Below are 19,314 nucleotides of genomic sequence, written 5' to 3' on the forward strand. Positions count from 1 at the left end.
GCAGGAGCAGGCAGGACAGAACTTTCTGTCTACATTTGGACTAAAAGAAACACTCTTCCGCATACATCATCTCTCTATCCTATTTTACTTTTGTCACAGTTATTTGCTACCATCTGAATTGACTTCTGCACTTGCCTGTAATGTGCCTGCAATAGATTATAAATGTTTGAGGACAGTGGTCCTTATGTACATTTCCTGGGATCATAGTCTCCATACTGACAACAAGTCTTTAAAAATATCTTGTTGGGTTGACAAATACTGCCATAGTTACTCTAGGACTTTAGCCCTGAAGAGGCTCTAAGTCTCAGGCTTGAAGTAATTCTATTGTATGGAATAGAAGAATAAATAAGTATAAAAAAAGTAAGATTCTCGCCGGGCGTTGGTGGCGCACGCCTTTAATCCCAGCACTCGGGAGGCAGAGGCAGGCGGATCTCTGTGAGTTCGAGGCCAGGCTGGACCGACAGCCTCCAAAACAGAGAAACCCTGTCTCGTAAAACCAAAAAAAAAAAAAAGTAAGATTCTCCCATGAGACTTGTGGTACTGAGAATAAGTAAAGTGGGCATGAATAGGGGCCAGTTCTCTCAGAGAATGTGAAGCCAGGAAGGCAAGGATTGCGGTCCCAGATTTATAATCTCTTCTTGCTATCCCACATTCCTCACTTAAACATTCAGAGCCACCATGACTCCCAGAAAGCTAAGAACAAGATCGCTACAGGCTTTGACTCTAACTTAAATTGCTTTTTTTGCAGACCTAAGATGGGTAAATTACATAATGTCCACTCATGGATCTATTTTTCACACAGTGAACCAAATACTGAAGAAATGTATATACCAGTGCGGATGCTCAAGGAGAAAAAAGGATCTATAAGCCATAGACAGCTTCATATGAAACTATACTTTTGAAGTACTACATAAACTGAAAACCCTATTCCTATTAACTAATAACCCAGCTCAGAAGTGCTAAGTTTGTGGTTTCAGGTTATTATAAAATTGAGAGTCCACCTTCTTACAGAGGTCATAATAGAGCTGTGAAGACTAAAGGTGGAAATATTTCAAGATATTGATTTACAACAGTGAAAGGACTAGTATTCAGCCATAAGACAATGATTAAACATTAACTCTGAAGAACTGGCCATCAAGGCAATTCTTTTTTTTTAATTTTTATTTGATTTAGAAACAATCTTATTTTACATTTCAATCCCAGTTTCCTCTCCCTCCAATTCTCCCATGAAGAATAGAGGAGAGCAAGAAAAGAGATACCTTAATAGAGGAAGCCATTGTAGGTTTAAAGAGAAATATGGCACTAGGGAAATGTCCAGAAATCCACAAGGATTACCCCACTAAGCAATAGTGGAGAGGTTACCTTAAATGCCCTTTCCCTATAATGGGATTGATGACTACCTTATTTGCCATCCTAGAGCCTTCATCCTGTAGCTGATGGAAGAAGAAGCAGACATCCACAGCTAAGCACTGAGTCAAACTCCTGGAATCCAGTTGTAGAGATGGAGAAGGGATGAGCAAAGAAATCAAGACCATGCTGGGGAAATCCACAGAAACAGCTGACCTGATCAAGTGTGAGCTCACAGACCCCAGTTTGTCAACTGGGGGACCAGCATAGGACCAAACCAAGCCCCTTGAATGTGGGTGTCAGTTGGGAGGCCTGGGTACTATGCGGCCTCTGACAGTGGAACCAGCATTTATCCTTAGTGCATAAACGGACTTTGGGAGCCCATTCCCCATGAAGGGATACGCTCTCAGGCTAGATACACATGGGAGGGCCTAGGCCGTGTCCCAAATGATGTGGCAGACTTTGATGAACCTCCATAGAAAGCTTCACCCTTCCTGGGGAGTGGATGGGGGAGCATGGGGGGCATTTCTTCAAATCAGTTATTTCTGAAAACTGGCAGGTTTAGGGGAGGTTATTTTTGTTTGTTTTTGTTTTTAGGGGAGGTTATAAGACAAAAGATTTGGCTTCTTGAACTTACTTGTACATCCTTACGTTTTCCATATCCTAGTGTCTTCAAGATATGATATGAATCTCTCTCTCTCTCTCTCTCTCAATCTCTCTCTCTCTATCTATCTATCTATTTATCTATCTCTCTGAAATTGACTATTCTGTGAAGATTAGATGGAATAATATAACTTGTACCAGAAACACAGCAAGTGTAATATAGTGTTGGTGATTAATTGAAATGAGATGTTACTATTAATACTACTTAATAAAGCAGGGGTACAAAACAGGAACAATTAAGGGGACATAAGAAGGAAAAGACACCCCCCCTTCAACACATGCGCACCACACACACATACACACACAGGAATCTGCTTCAAGACTCACCAGCTGAGGGTCTAGAATATCATTAACAAACTTCACTGAAAAGGTTGTCTACATAGAAATGTTCATTTTCTATAGAGATCTTTTCAATAAGGATTCTTAAATAGTCACAAACCATGTTTAGGTCCTAAGCACATGTGCCTTTCAAAGTACTCTTGTCCTAGATGAGAACCTACAATTTTCTGGATATCTTACAAACAAGCCTATAAACATTTTAATTCCCTGTATGACCTTGTGTGCTGGGTTTTATCTTATCAGCTGTAATCCTGTCCAGTGCACTCAGTAACAACCCTATGATCTCATTGAGTTCCTTAGCAACCCTTTGAGATGTAACTTCAGAAAGCACCAAGATTTTTTATAAGGCTATTGTAAAAAACACTTAAGCTCAACTTCCTCTTGAGAAAGTCATACCTACACTTAGGTGTATCTTACTCTTTCCCTGGGTGCCTCTTTCCATTAACCTTCTATGTTAAAAATCTCTCCGTAATGAACTCCAGCTCATACTGGCGTGTCTTGGAATTCTTTTCCGTAGTGAAGTCAAGGATCCCAGCTTCACCTCAGTGAGTGGAGGTCTCTGAAAGGAACTTCTCCTGTTATTGCAGGTGGCATCATGGAACTGTGACTCTTGGCTCACTTCCACTGTCAATAAGACCATTCAAAAACACAGATGATGGCCTGGGGTACCCCAATGATCACAGCATGTGCCCAGCACTCATGAGGCCCCTCAATATAATCCTCAGGATTCTCCAACATTACAAAGGGTGATTGGATGGGGAAGGCTAGAATGTTAATTCTTTAAGTTGTTGCCTGCATATAGCCTTATATAGGAACAGGGTCTTTTCCTCAAAATACGTAGGATATAGAGATTAACAATGGAGACTCTATATCATAGCTATGTAAATTAAAAGCTGTAACAAATATGTTAATAAGACCTGGCTGATTTTACACTTGATCACAAGCTAACAAAATGACAGCAGGGTTTAACAGCGTCAAGTATCAGCTAGAGGCACGTGGTCTATGTGTGAATCTCTACTCAATAGAAAACTGAGAAAGTTTCTTAATTTCTTTGGCATCCATCCTCCTAGATGGCCCAGTATTTGTCACACACACACACACACACACACACACACACACACACACACACACACACACACACCATGTTGTATCGGGGTTGTTCTGAACTATTATTACCAAACAACAGAATTCATGTTGTGATGGCCACTTCTGAGACTAAGTCATGACAGGCACCAAGCCTTCCTGCTTTTAATCTTCTTGTTATCCCTTCAAGAGAATGTATCTGCCTTGCTGACTAAAGAGGCTCATAGCATGGAAACTTAGGTCTCTAGCTAAGTACTAGGTGAGTGACCTTGCATAGTATCCTTATCTCTTCTTAGCCTTCCAGGTGACAACCTCAGGAGAGACCCTAAACCATAATCCCAAGGTGACCCACACCCGAATTCCTCACCCATAATCTAGGAGATAATGCTTGTAGCCTCAGGCTTTGGAGAAATTCATTCTTCATGAAGAAGTAACTTTTTTTTTTCAAATAGAAATGATACTAGTACGACTTTCTCCAAGAGTTCTCTTAAGGATTAAATGAGAAATACATGGAAACCCTCAGCCCAAAACAAGGCACACAGAGTGAACACTTGCTGGCACACCTTCTCCCCCACAAAGCAAGCTGCTTCTGTGTTTTTTGCAGCCACCTTTCCCTGGGACCTCGGTAATTAACACTAAAAGCACACCACACCAGCTGTGGACAGTCCCTTTAGGTTGTCATTCTTTGACCATTAACCAGGTGAACAATCCTGACTCTCCATCTCAGATCCCTTTTGAGAGAGGAAGGGATTTCCAAGGCACAGAAAGTTAAGGGGCCACGCTATACCTAGCGAAAAGAAAGCCCAAATTGCTGGCCTGGAAAAGACCAACCACTGATGACAGGAACACTCAGGAAGGCTGACAACAGTCAACTGCGCTTGCTCAGAGCAGGCTATGGAGAATTGTCCTCTGGTATACACAAAGCTCTCTTTCAGGCTCATTTCAACTGGGAATCAATCCTGGATTTTCTCAGGCAGACTTTATAGATGTTATCTTTTCTCTGATGACTCCTTTCTCTTCATATTTGGGTTTTCTTTTAGTACTGGGGGTGGATGGGAAGTTTCTTACCAATTAAAAGAAGGTATTAAGGACATTTACTGTGGAGCAGAGAAAGGGACAAAAGAAGAGGGCTATTTTCATTTCGTAATTAAACTGAATAATAAAGCTATTTGACAACTAAATGTTCCAAATATTACACAGTTATAATAAAGTGCTCCATGGCAGGCAAGGGACAAACTCACCAGGCAGATGGAGGTTAAGTGAGAAGTTTTATTAGAAAGGGGAGGGAGGGGCTAAGTAAAGAGGTAAAGAGACACAGAGAGGACAGAAGAGGAAGACAGGAAAAGTCCTGTCTTCCCCAGGGGAATGGTGGGAAAGAGACCGGAAGCGGGCTGGGTTTTTATTTTAGAGGGTCCTTTGCACCTGCCTGAGGAATACGTTGAAGCTGACCAGGGTACTGCCTGAGTGCACTCTGCCTGGTGACAGAGGGCAGGCCAACATGATGCCTGAATCCTTACACACACTATAAAGTGAAGTAATCACAAATTCTGAATGGCTGTTGGCTATTCTGACAGGCAACACGTGTGTCGATGACATGTTTCGTGGCTGATTCTCTGGGAAATGCAATGTAACTTGTCTCTAACAAGGGAAGTGGAAGTTTGAAGAGTAGCTTTAGCTTTACATACACTACACATATACCAAGCAGTGAAGCTTTATTTTATTCCTAGAGAAGGTGCGGTGCGTTTCTCAGCTAACGTCTGACTTCAGGAAGCTTTTTATCTTTACAAATAAAAAAGACAATAGTCTGAAGTCTCTCCTCCCCAGTTCCCTGTGTTTAGTGCATCTGGTTTTGTTGGCATCAGCATTTCATATGGAAACGCTTGACCTTGTCTCAAACTAACTAGCCTCTCAGGGGAAGAACTTAGGTTTGCTCTTTTCTTCCCCTGTCCTTTTAGCTGTTTAATTCTTCCCATTGCACATATTCTGGGTCTCTTTTGTTTTCAATGAAATCTCCCTCCCCTCTTCTTCTTTCTCCCTCCACAACTCCACTTTCTCTTGCCCTCTCCACTCCTCCCTTCCTGCTTCAACCTTGCCTGAGGTGGTGTGATGTTAACCCTTGGGCATGGGGTGGGTCCCCCTACCCCCCCATCTCACCATCTCACCAGGATGAAGCTGAGTTCCTGTAAGAATCCCTTACTGTGTGGCACAGCCCAGGAAAGGTATTGCTGACCTAGTGGAAATGCTACATGCCTGGGTTGTCATCTCTGTGCCTTAAGATACGGTAAGAGTTGAAACAAGGTGACTTTCGTTTTCTATCTAAAAAATGCAGCAGAATTCAGAAGTAGAAAGAAAGAACAATGTAAGTGTAAGCAAGCTACCAGGAAACCAGGTTTCTATCAGGTCCCCAGGAGGCATTCTCTGCTACCCTCCCCCACACTTTCTTGAGGTTAACCGGTCACAAAAGTGTACTCATTCATATCTGAGTGGAAGCTTCCAGCTTCCAAATTGGGGGCCACCTTCTTTGCTTTTCCTTCCAGTCCACCCTTCTTCCATTATCAAGCCCAGGAGTCCAGGCATGCTCGAAATTCCCCCATATATTAAAGGGGAGGAGACTAGAGAGATAGCTCAGCAGTGCACCAGAAAGCTTGTTGCTCTTGGAGATCAGGGTGTAATTCCCAACACCTACACAATGGCTCTCAAGCATCTGTAACTCCAGTTGCAGGGAATAACTACCCACTCTTGACTTCTACAGGCACCAGGTATCCAAGTGATACCTGGAGCAGGCAAACACTAATACATAAGGGAGAATACACACACACACACACACACACACACACTTACACACACACACACACATACATATATATGTGTATGTGTGTGTGTGTGTGTGTGTGTAACTTCCCATAGCTTTACATCAAGCCCACTCCTTGCTCCCGCTATACCTTCTTTGGCCCTCAGACCTTTAGAATCCCCAAGCACAGAACATGATCATTGTGTGTTGCCACTCAAGCCATGGATGTTTTGTAATGCTTCAAGCTCTTCCAGATTCCCTAGGAGAGTTCCTTCTGGTCCTCTGGGCAGTGTACTCAGGCCTCTCTAGCTTAAATCCTAAGAGTCAGTGAAAGGAGATATGTGAGTCTCCAAGGAAGCCCTCTGCAGCAGAACATCCTTGATATTTTGTTGAGAAAAGGCAGAGTTCATTGAAAGGACACAACCGACCCTCTGGAGTCTGCACACCCTATCTAATAAAATAAAAAGCCTTACAGTTAATGATAATTTGAACAAGCCCCTTGGAAGGCCAGTTCACGACTTGGGCCCCAAGATTATTCATTGCCCATCTCAAGTGGGCTTATCCACAGACCATAATCCCACTAGCTTCCCTTGAGGAAGTTCTGTGGTTACATTTTTTCCTGGGATACCGTGATGCCTCTGTGGTTTTGGGAAGGAAAAAATAAGCTCTCAGGCTCTACTTTGAGATTGTCTGATTCTAGATATGGCTCATCTTTTCCTCACATGGACTTTTGAATGTTACTTAAGTTTTTACTTTTTATTTACTTCGAGATAGTGCCTCGTATCTTCCAGGCTGGCCTTCAGTTCCTTCTGTAGCTGAGGATGGTCTTGAACTTTGGACCCTCCTTAGTTCTGGGACAACAGAACTGCATTGCTTAAAACAATAGTAACCACTGATATCTGAATTCAGTATCATTAGCAGTGGGTTCAATTATTAACCTGTGGTACCTTTGCTCCATCATGAAATGGGATGTTTCTGATAGCTCTACATATGAACTTTCAGTTGTTGCCTTGAAATCTGACTAAGACCACTTGACTACACCTCCACCCAGAGAGGCTCATTCATAGTGTGCAGTGGGTGATTCAGAGTGGCCCACAGGAGAAGAGTCAGAGGAGACCCGCATTCGCTATTCTCACTCCCAGGCATCCAATAGTGGCGTCTGTTTTGTACCAAAAGCTGGAGCTAAACCGGAAGGCTCTGTCTGGTAAGCTGAAAATGCATACAGGAGACTTTCAGTGAAATAACCCACTACAAGCTGGCTGATTCCAGGTCAAGATGTTAGCTGTTACAAGTGGTGGCGATTTAGTGCTGCAGTGTTTCTAAAATGGTCAAATAGTTGCTTCTCCACAACTGAATGTTACAACCAACGAACTCTCATCACACCTGAAGGAAGAAAGTCGCTGGGTTTCCTGTGTTTCTTTTTCTATTTTTTTTCGAAATTATATCATGGGCCTTGCTTGCTCATTTCCCACTCCATTTAAGAAATTCCTGTTGCCACGTTTAAGATTTTCAAAGGACGCCTTATTTCCTTGCAAGACCCACAGCCACATCCTTCTAAAATCAATTTGACATTAAGATGTTTACAATAACATTTAATGAAAAGAAACCGAGCCTTTCTCCCAGTTTCAGGAAGTGTGTGTGTGTTTTACACAACAAAAAGGAAGCCTCAAAGCTTACACCCTAAGCACAGGAGCCCCCCAGAAGTAGCAAAGTTATTTGGAGTCTTGTCAGTCTTCTAGACTATAATCAAGTACACTGGTCCAGGTCCCCAGTAAATTCAACCCACTTTATGCGATCTAATGTCACCTGACCCCATCTCCAATCGCTCTATCATTTTTAAGATGTTGTAAGGTCTCTACCTTTGTTCAGCAGAACCACTGGCACGGTGATGACGGTGACAAGCACAGCTACACCAAGCAGTCCCAGGAGAACCTTCCACGGTGTCTACAAGCAGGTCAGGTTTCGAACAATTAAAAAGAAGCCTTTGTCCCTCCTCTGGGAAGAGGGTTGGGACCTAGGCCCCTTCAGAGGCCGAGGGCTTTGCAGGTGCACCAGAAGACTGGTGGGGTTTGGGGTTCATTCAGGCAGGAACTCTTGAATTTTGGCCCCGAGCATGATCTTGTGATCTTGTTGGCTTCTCTCTTCCCACCCACCCGTCTGAAGCCAAGAGACGGTGCTGCCACGTGCGGTCCACGGGTGATTGTCCCCGATCTCCAAGGCTCAGTACCTGGGTCCCAATAGGATAGTCCACAGATCTAAGAGAGAAGCCAGTGCACGAGACAGGGACCCTTCCTTCACCTGTTAGGACGGCCCCGTGGCGGCTTCCGCCTAATGGTAGCTCCTGGTTGCTTCTAGGAAATCTAGGGCAGTTTGTGGATAGTTTGGTGAAGCAGCACCCACAGCCGGAGCCCGGGGCCAGGGAGATGCGAAGCGGGGTTCACTCACCTTCATGGTCGGGCGGCTCCTCTGAACTGAGCTCTGGGGCTTGAGCGCAGGCAGAAGTTAGCGCGCAGAGACGGACGTCCTGCGCCGCTGCTCTGCACGCAGTCGCCCTGCACTCGCCGCCAAGTTTCGGCCCGAGTTAAACATTAGTTAGCTCCAGGCGGGCTCAGGGTAAAGGCTTCGCTGCACTGAGTAGAGTGGGCTCGGGGCAGCGGACCGAGTGCGGAAGGATCGCTGGGCGAGCCGGGGAGTGGCACGCAGGACGCCAGTGAGTGGGGGGACACGGAGGACAGCGATCCCCGTTTGCTGAAAGGGACATTGCACATTGGGGTTTAACATCTGCTCCCTTGCTTGGACAAACGAGGGAGTTGGGAGCTGAGGTCCAAGAGGGCATGGTGTTTGGCAGATTCACAGCTCACTGCCGAAACTAACTGCCACTTCTCTCTTTCCATGAGAAGTGGCATGTCGTGCTGACAGAAGGAGTTGAGTGCCCATGCGATCAGGCTGGCAAAGGGCACAAAGGGTGATTGGTCACTTTTGAATGACACTTCAGGCTGAATATCTGGACTAATCCTCCCCAGGGAATTTTCAGTTATTTTGTGGGCATCTCCTTATCAAGACACAAAAAATAACATTACCACTTGCATGGAAGTTATTTTAGCATGGCTCTACAGTTTACTGTGTTATTACACAGGGAGGAGGATTATGCACGGGGACACTAAGTCACCCCACCAAGTCACTCTGCCACGAAGTTATGGAGCTTCAATTCAGAGTGCAGGACTCTGACAAAATACCGAAGTCACTTGACCTTGGCTTTTCATGTCTCCACGATTTAAAGGAGCGCATTTCTGTATAAATCATCATCCATTGTGGCATACCATACAAACGGTCTAAAATACATAGAATGTCCTCTTCATTATGTCTTGAGTGTCCGATCTGTTTCTGCCTCCCTCTCCTAACACCTGAAGAAGCTGAGTCAAGATTTACTGGAGTCTTGAGTTGAAGCTGAAGAGGCAGTCTAAGAAAGCCTAAGAGACCTGCTCAGTGCTGTCCCTTGCTCTCAGCACTTGGGGCACTTACAATAGTGGGGCAATTACAGTAGTCTTTACACATCTGCCTTGGGTTTACCCTGTAAGCCTGCACCAAAGGTCATTGGATGGAGTCTATAGAATAGATCATCTTGTTTTCGGGGATAAATCTTCCATTCATACACAACTATTTCCATAGTCAGTGCACATTTTGAGAGACTTTCATGCATCAGTCTTTTGATGTTGTGTTTAGTAAATCCTCAATCAGCTAGTCAACCATTAATCACCACTCGAGTCAGCATAGATGACATTCTGGCCCATCACTCTTTTCCCACACAGAATGGAAAAGCAGATGTACCACTCAAGGCTCTGTGTCTTAGGAAGACTTCCCGAGTGGGACTTTGATATTAGTAGCTATCCCAAAAGCTGTGCCAGCTTTCCTTGCTAAAGAAGGATGCTTCTCTCTACTGTTCTCTGCTCACAGGGCGCTACCCACAAAACCACTGAGGGAAAGCTCTGAGGGGGGAGACATTAACCAGATGGGAGAAGGCCTGACAGAATCTGAGTCTCTGCACCAGTGTTTGTTTTTGCCTGGTGGTATCTGGTGGGCTTGTGTCTTCCACGGAACTTGCCTTTTCTGTCCAGTGGTCCAATGTGTCTACACAGGCCTGCTTAATCATTTAGAAGATCAGGCAAAATTCTGTTCATTGTGGAGATCCCATTTGTGTAGTTGGTGATACCAAGTGAATCTTCTAAAGGTCCTCAATTGGAAATAGGTTCTCTACATGTTAAATAATGAGGACTTAATCCAACATGATTCATATCTTTATAAAATGGGGAAACAGAGACACTCACGGAGGGGAAATGGCATAGAGAGAAGGGGAAGATGGTCACCTAAGAGCCAAAGAGGACAAGAGCAGATATTTCCTTCCAGCCCTCAGAAGGAATGTTCTATATAGGACCCCTTAAGTTCAGACTGCTAGCTTCAAGAACTGGGGAACAAATCACTATTCTTTTAACCACTCAGCTTGTGGTAGCTAGTCTGAGCAGCTCTAGAAAGCTGGTGACTTAATACTTCATGGCTGTGCCTTCAACCTCTCCTGGAACCTGGGAGCAAGGCAGTTGCTGAAATTCAAATAGTAAGCACTCATTTGCCATTGTAGCCACCTGCAAGGAGGTCCCCTATGTTTTGGCATAACTAATATAGTAATGGGGAAATAAGAAATTGGTGGAAGACATGGTACAGAACACCTTTACCCTGAGTACTAAGGAGGCAGAGGCAATGAGTTCAATGTCATACTGAATTCCAGTTAGGCCAGGGCTACACACTGAGACCCTGTCTACAAACACTGGAAGGATGTTGCTCAGGCATTAAAAGCACTTGTTACTCCAGCAGACATGAGTCTCACATGAGAGTCCAAGTACACCCCTTTTCATAGGGCACCCCAAATTTCATATATACTGAGGAAGGCTTGGGAGAGTATTTAAGGTGTGTGCAGTGACAGCATCCTGGGTCAGAATCCTTTCTTGAAAAGACCTGTTTCCACCAGGCTGTGAATTTCCATCCATGGGCTACGAATTTTTTGAGTCTGGAAACTTACTGATAAGACTACCATGATGTGAGTGCTTTCTCCAAAACTGTTGTTGAAATATAATTGGTATCATGACAGTGTTAAGAGGTGGGACATTTAGGAAGTGATTAAGTTGTTGGGGCACTGCCCTCGTGAATATGAATATGAGTCCATGATTGTGGGAGTAGGTTAGAGGTTAGCTCCTGTGAATGGATTAATTATAAAAGAAGAGGGTGGGAACTCTGTGCATTTCCCTGCTCCTCCTCTCACTGTGGGATGCCCTCCACTGTTGTCTGACACAGCAAGGCCTTCATCACTTCTCAGTGTCCAGAACTGTAAGTCAGATAAATTTCTGACGCTTATAATTTATCCAGTCTGTGATATTCTATTATAGTAGCAGAGACTTATGTCAGATTTCTGTCTACCAGACTCTTGACTTTTTTCTGATTGCTTGAGTCAATCCATAACTTAAAATGCTACTATCTATTGACTCCATTGTTAAGTACCTCATATTGTCATGGTTTAGATATTCCCCAAGGTCCACTTTTAGCAACTTTTCTCCGAAGTGATGCTGCTGTGAGGTAGTGGGTAGTGGAGCCTTTAGGTAATGTTCCTCTTGTGGCAGGTGTTTATTTCATGGAAGCATGGCTTCAAAGAGGAATGCAAGTCTCCAGTCTTTCCTTTTAAATTCAACAACCTCCAAAACAAGACAGAGAAACCCTGTCTTTAAAAACAAAAACAAACAACAACAACAACAACAACAACAAAAAGCTTGCTTTCTAGGAATGAGAAAAGCAGTTTAGCTCTTTCCCAATGCTTCCTGTTGTGATACTCTACCTCATTATAAGGCTCAAACAATAGACCCAGTTAGCCATGGGTTGAACTTTCCAAAACTGAACCAACAGAAGCTTTTCTATTTAAAAATTTAGTCTCTCAAGTACTTTGCTATTGCGACAGAAAGTTACATATGCTCATAATGGTGTACCACTTATCATGATGATGATTATTATTATTATTATTATTATTATTATTATAGGCCAGACACTCAGGAATACCACAGAATCCTTGCAACTATTATAGTAATGACTCCTTTGAAGAACCTGAGTTGAAGTTATCTGGAGTGAAGGGCAGAGCAGATGTAAAACAGAAGAAAGAAATACATGCTGCAGTTTTTTCTCCTTTCAATGTCTTGCCTCTCTGTGGCTGAGCCCTGTGTTTGCATAGGGTTGCTCCCTAGGGGATGGACGGGAGCACAAATAGAAATGAACAGAAAAAAAAACCCAGCACAAGCCTAGTTAAGGCTTATTGTTTACTAAACTGTCTCTTTGAGGAGAATGGAAATGTCTCACTTACTCTCTCACCTGTCTCTTCCACTAAACCTCATGTTCTTCTGTGTGCTCCTAGGGTGGAAACTGGAAGCCCAGAGGCAACAGGATGTTACTGTGGAACAAGGAGAGGGAAGAGGCTATATGGCTGCAGGGGGTAGGGAAAATGATGAGGGGCAGAGCATAGGAGCTGCGGGATGGGGATGCTCCTTACTGGACAGTTGTCTCCCTCCAAGCAGGGAACTCTAAGCTTACCCCTGAAGATGAGATCCTGTTGCCACAAAGCAGACCTCCTGTGGGGCTCAGATCAAAGCTCACCTGGTTACCTTCAAGTGCTCAGCAAATACCTGTTAAACCAGCCCCAAGCCTGTCTCCAAGACCTTTGTGCTCTTCTTTTGATGGTGCTCTTTGGAGAGTGTGTGGGTTTCTTAATTTGAATAACTTGCTTACTTCAACCTCTGCCCTTAAGAAATAATTATGCGATTCATGAGAAAATACATTACATTCGTAGAATCTGATTCTTCAAAATGGCTGTAGCTAGGAGGACAGCTCTTCTTTTGTGTTGTCTGAGCGGTACACACTTACACACACACACACTCACACACACACACACAGACACACACACTCACACACACACACACACACACACACACACATGAGAGGGGAGAGTGGTGATGTGAGAGATGTTTATGAGATGTTTATGGATCGGTTTTAGGGCTCGGGTGGTAGGAATGGACTATGGCTCCTAAGATTTAGGGAGAGAAATAGCAAGGATTAATGAAATAGTGCTGGAGCCAGGGACCAAACTAGACTAAAACCCAACCAACCACACAACCAAACAACCAACCAAACAACAACAACAACAAAAACCTCTCAAATTCGGGAGGGGGAGGGAGGCTGGTATATTTTTCTATTCTAAGTGTTAAGTCATGAAATGATTTATAAGAAGACTTCTTGATTTTGTTTATCCTCCTATGAGTAACTAAAATAAGGAAAAAGTACATAATAATGACCAGAATAATAAAGAAGTATGCCATTCATTTTTAGAAAGAATTGTAGTAAATGCACATATCATAAAAATACATGTTGGCATGAGCAAGAGCAAGCCTGACACTGCCCTTCCTCAGCATACAATCTCAACATGTAGGTATGATTCCAGCATGACCATTCCAGTTGCTCTAAATCAATCATGCGTCGGTGTGCTGGCTCCACATGCACGTTGGAAACATGAACCTCTGAGATTCTACAGCTGAGACTCAGTATGTACAAAAACCATATCTGACAGTGAGGCCCCAGACTTACAACCTTTTCTAGAAATCTGCCCAGAATGGTGAAGGTTGCCAGATGGTGACCAGCATCCCCATCTTTGACCTATGCTTCCAACTCAGGTGTTATCAGCAAAGACCCCACATGCTCCTCACATCAACCCTTGTACGTATTGTTTCTAGTGAGCCTGCCTCCTGCTTTCCCATGCCAACAGACTCCATGAGGGAAGACCTCAGCCTTTCTCATTTTCGCTCTAAAGCTTTCACACTCCCCTGCCTGTCTTCGGATGTTGTCAAATCCCGTGTGATGACGGATGATTCCCATGTGACAGTAAGTTGTGAAAAGGCAAGCTTTGCGTGTTTCCCTTCATTCATTTCCATGACACAGAGTGGGGGTGCAGTTCTGGGATCTTACATACCTTAAGATGCCATTGAGGACGCTCCTCTTTAACTGTTCAGCAGCTCATTCTTTGGTCTCTAGGTCCTCTACGCAGCCTAAAAGCTGTGCTTACCTTACCGATTCCCTTCTCTTCTCATTGCCCCCCCCCTCTCTCTCTGTGTGTGTGTGTGTGTGTGTGTGTTTCAAGTCTATTTTACATGTATGTATGTTTTTCTAACATGCATGTCTGTGCACCATGCTGGGAGAAGTCAGAAGAGGACAGCGGATCTCCTGGAACTGAAGACATGGATGCTATAAGCCACACTGTTGATGCTGGGGCCTAAAACCCGGCCTTTGCAAAAGCAGTCAGTGATCTTAACCACCAAACCACCTCTCCAGCCCACCCTACTTTCTCAATAATTCTGATGATATATGTCTAGACCATCGCTAAAATACTTGGTAAAAACCTTCAAAAGCAATCTCATATAAAAAGACAATGTTACTGAATTTATTAAAAATTTATTAAACTTCACGTTCTGGCCAGCTGTTTATCCCTAGTGCACGGACTTTGGGAGCCCATTCCCTGTGAAGTGATGCTGCTCTCTCAGCCTAGATACATGACGCCTAAGCCCTGCAACAGATGATGTGTCCAACTTTGATGATCCCCCATGGGAGGCCTCACCCTCATGGGGGAATGGTGGGGTAGGGGTTGATGGGGGTGGTCATGGGAGGATGGGAGGGAGAGGGAGCTGGGATCAGTATGTCAATTAAGATTGTTTTTAATTTAAATTTTAAAAAATATCCATGTTCTGATGCATACTTTTGAAGATTTCATTAGAGATGTTTCTGTCTTCACAGTTAAGACTCTCTGTTACATCCACCATTATGTCATCCTGAATGTGTTCGCAGGTAAACTACAACTGACCCCAAGGGAAGCTGAAACATGTTCCATGCTTGCTGAAGAGCTACCACGCCCGGCAGCGTACAGATCTCAAGATGAGTCAGGCGTGTCCCCATTATCGAAGGGTTTCCAAACCCACTCACAATTGTAATTTACCCAAGGTTAGCAAGCAAAGCTTAGGAACAAACACCAGAAATAGCCAGGCTCTGAAGGTCTTCCTGAAGGGTTTTCTCAGAATGGGGAACTGGGAGGTCATTGTGTTCATTCTGAATGAGGTAGTTTTTCTGGATCCTTCCTGTAAGTGCCTCACCTTCCATTTCCCTTCCAGCTCTTGCTATCTCTTTTTCAATCTCCTTCCCACGATGATGATTCTCTTTTGTAATACTTTATCTTCTTCAAGGTCAGGACATCTTTCTCCTTTTCTGTATTATCAGATTGTATATATTTCGACCAACGGAGCCTGGGGGAGGTAGATAGGACTGTCCGTACATTTTATTGGAGCCTTAGCTCCGTGGCCCTTCTTGATTCTGAAACCCTGTGCCAAACATACCCTGCACAAACTTCCTTCTCTACCCCGTGAGTGTATTTTACGGAAATAGTCGGTGGACTTCCTGTCTGCCTTATCTTGCTTCCAGGATGACAGCCATACTTTATCAACGTTTGTATTTTTAGAAAAGCCACCCGTGCTGGGCTGAAGTAAACACAACCAATGTGGTCAACACACAGAGACAACTGCAGCCTGAAAGGCATCAAGGAGACGAAAGTGAAGATTTTACAGCCAGACAAGCTTGGCTCTGCCAAGCAGCAATTATCTGCCCTTGGCTTTAAAAGTTTACAACCCAATTCCCTGAGTTGTGGAGGTGTAATGATCCCTGAGTCATCACAGATCTTCCAGAGGTTTCACATACCTCCGTGTACCAGTGGTTTCTCCAGGTAGCTCTCTGATTGGTATCTCTCTCATGGATTGCAAGTCCTGAGAAGGTCCCTATCTGGATGACTCAGAGGCCTATCAAGTGCATCTTAATCATGACCAGCACAAATTCCTTACTCATCAGATACGATCCTTTCCTAGATTATGCCCCCTTGATGAAAAGAACCACCTGCACACTGCCCAAACCAGATCTCCTCGACTGGCAGCTCTCTGTCCCCACAGCTGGACCTCTTCAATAAGTCTCTGATGCATCCTCCAGTCCTTCACCTTGCCTCAGGCCTCCCTTTTTCCCAGCCTGGATCAGTGCCCAGCCTCTTCTGACCGGCCTGTCTTCCTGCCATTGCCCTACAAGGCAGCCTCTGTTACTTCCCTGCTTAAAGCTAGAGTCACTCTCTGCAACAGGACAAAGATTGTTCAAATCCCTTGAGCCATTGTCTGCCAAGTGTCCTCAGAACTCCTCCCCAACCTCAACTAAGCTACACTCTTCCCAGCCTCCTCTCTCTGTGTCTGTCTGGTGTGTGTGTGTGTGTGTGTGTGTGTGTGTGTGTGTGTGTGTGCGCGCGCGTGCGCGTGTACCCGCGCGAGCGCACATGTGTGTCCCTCCCCTCCTCCCTTCCTCCCTTCTTCCTTTGAGACAGGATCACACACAGCTCTTGGCTCCTGAAGCTTAATAAGTGAAGCTTGCCTTGAACTCCTGACCCTCTTCCCTCTCTACTCCAATTTCTTGGATTAAGTCCTGTGCCCACCATGCATAGCTTAAGCTGCTTGCATTTCTAAGAACTAAATACAGCCTCCTTCCCTTTCACTTCAGAACTGTAAAGTATAATGTCTCCCTGCTAGGAATTTTGTTTAGTTTGGCTTTAGTAGACATTCAGAAGTCAGAGGTCATACCTTATAGGAAGGCACGTTTTAGTAGGGTGTTTGGTCACATTGTATCCATAGAGGCTGGTGCCAGAGTAAACACACACACACACACACACACACACACACACACACACCAACATCAAAGCATCCCTTACTGTGTTCTAGACCCAAGCTCTTTGTATGTGTGGTGGTCAGTTTTGACTATGAACTTGACTAGATTAAGAACGTCCTGAGGGTATCCATTTAGGCCTTTTCAGTGGCTTAACCAAAGAAAGGAGATTTGCCTTGAATGTGAGTGTCACCATCACATGGGCGGGGGGGGGGGGGGGGGTAATGGACTGAAAAAAATAAAAACAAAAAAAGGGGAAATGGAGACTACCAGACTGTCAGCTTAGTCCCAGCTTTTCCTCTGGCCCCTCTCCCCACTCTTCCCGATATCCCTGAATCTAAGTACTTTTCTGCCACCGAAGCTGCAAGCCATTCCTGCTGCCACACCTTCCTTGCCCCGGTAGACTGTCCTGAGATTTGAGCAGAACACACCTCCCCACTTAAGTTGCTTTTGGTCAGGGGTTTGGTCACAGTAGTGAAAAAAGCCATTAATCCAGTGTTCTCTTATTTCATCTGTGTCCTAGGTAAGACTGTCTTCTACTGAGGAAATTGTGTCACAGAGAGACAGCCGCTCTCCCCTGCATTCTGCAGATGGCACCTGGACCCAGAGGGCTTGATCTAGAGCACACAGAATTATTTGCTATACATTTTTGCATCCAGTAACCTAAAAGGTGTTTGTTTGTCCATTTGCTGATGTATACTTGAATTAGTGATCGGAACATGCTGGCTGCTTATTAAGAGTTTCCAGGCTCACTAAATGAATAAATGCTGACTCACTTGTGTCTCTACTGCCCAAGGTAGAGGGGCTGGGTTTTATTCCATGTCTTCTCTGCATGTAGCCTAACACATGGCACATTATGAAAAGGTTAAGCCCATCTCTCTGCCTAGTTTCATTGCTGCTAGAGACCCACCTGCCCAAAGATTTGGAAGCTTTGTCTGTGTCTTCTGAGTCTCTCATTGGCGGTAGCACACCATCTACACTGGACTCTATGTGGGTTTTCAGTGTGTAGAAAAGAACATCTGGTCAGCTGCTACTTCACAGCTGGAAAAACAAGTTTCTCCAGAGTCAAACAATTCCATACTGGAGAAAAACAGGGAGGAGACCTTTTGCCTCCTGTGAGTATGTGGGTGGAGGGCTGCCTCATCAAGTTCTTTGAATTCCTTGGAAAAAGATAACACAAAGGAATATCACACAGCATGGAAATACTGGTGGAGGTTATAGAGACTCAAAAATGACTGAAACGTTGAAAACTACAACCCACAGGCTAAAAATAATTGCAGGGGATTTTGAAGAGGAAAAGCCAGGTGGATCAACATTGCAGAGTGCCGAAGGGCAGCGCATAAATGGGATTCCCTTAGGAGGAGGAGAGGAATGGACAGCAGCAGGCTTAGATGCCTCTTGAGGAGCTAGGATGTGGTGGGGGGATAATTGTACTGGATACAAGACAGCTTAAACATAAGCAAAAGCATATAAAAGGGAATCCTCCCTTCCAAGTGATCCAGGCAGAGGGGAGGGGGAAACACCAGTTTCTGGGGAGGGGATGGAGATAGCACATGTACTGTCTATTTTTTCTTTTCTAAATGAACACTTAAAACTCTCAGTACATCTGAAAAGTATTATAATCTTTCTATAGTAGACGTTGGAAAGGTTGAAGTGATGTTGTACACCTACCAGACTTAGGTGGTCAGTCTAGTGTGTCAGCTTTCCAGCATTTGAGAACTGTGGAGGTTAACAGGTCCCAAGGCCTCTGTTCTTCATGACCTTGGTGACTTACTTCAGGCTGTGCCTCACTGTCTTTTCTAAACAGGGCCCTGCAAGCAGTATTGTGAGGTTTGAAGAGGCAGAGACGTAAAATCTTCTGCAGGACTGTGGCTGGCTCGGTGGATACCTGTGGAGTCTTCCTTTGTATTACCATTGTTCCTTTCATTTTTGAGGTCTTGCCATTGCTTCAAGAATAAAGAAACATCAAGATCCATTCTGAAGTCAGGGAGGTCTTTGACTAGAATGGAAGGACAGAGTTGGTTTCCCTGATGGACTCTTGTCAAAAGGGGACTATGAGAAGCATTTGCTCAACAGTTTGTTCAACAACTGATGTTTGGGCTATTGGGAAGGGAGAAGATGATGATGATGATGATGATGTGTGTATGTGTGTGTGTGTATGTAGACAGATAGATAGATACATACATACGTACATACATATATGCATACATACATATATACATACATACATTCTCAACAATGGGTATCCTTGGGGAGGAAAGGGCTTATGGGAAGTA

The 19,314-nt window shown here is 44.4% G+C and overlaps 1 protein-coding gene and 1 long non-coding RNA gene across 2 annotated transcripts in view; one reads left to right on the top strand and one right to left on the bottom strand.

Moving 5' to 3' along the window:
- The window catches only part of Dpp4 (dipeptidyl peptidase 4), a gene marked incomplete at its 5' end in the record, with an annotated part of 81,376 nt that extends 73,204 nt beyond the window's left edge, over positions 1–8,172 (bottom strand). The window contains 1 exon segment of the mRNA NM_001310571.1: positions 8,083–8,172. Within this exon segment, the coding sequence (NP_001297500.1) occupies positions 8,083–8,172 (90 nt within the window).
- On the top strand, positions 8,101–19,013 carry LOC121140364. Its single transcript, XR_005877155.1, has 4 exons — positions 8,101–8,177; positions 15,143–15,295; positions 17,562–17,708; positions 18,846–19,013. It is a non-coding gene; the product is annotated as an uncharacterized LOC121140364 (long non-coding RNA).
- The last annotated feature ends 301 nt before the right edge of the window (positions 19,014–19,314 follow it).

This window comes from Mesocricetus auratus, unplaced genomic scaffold (genome assembly GCF_017639785.1).
Source record: "Mesocricetus auratus isolate SY011 unplaced genomic scaffold, BCM_Maur_2.0 Super-Scaffold_100004, whole genome shotgun sequence".
Lineage (NCBI taxonomy): Eukaryota > Metazoa > Chordata > Mammalia > Rodentia > Cricetidae > Mesocricetus > Mesocricetus auratus.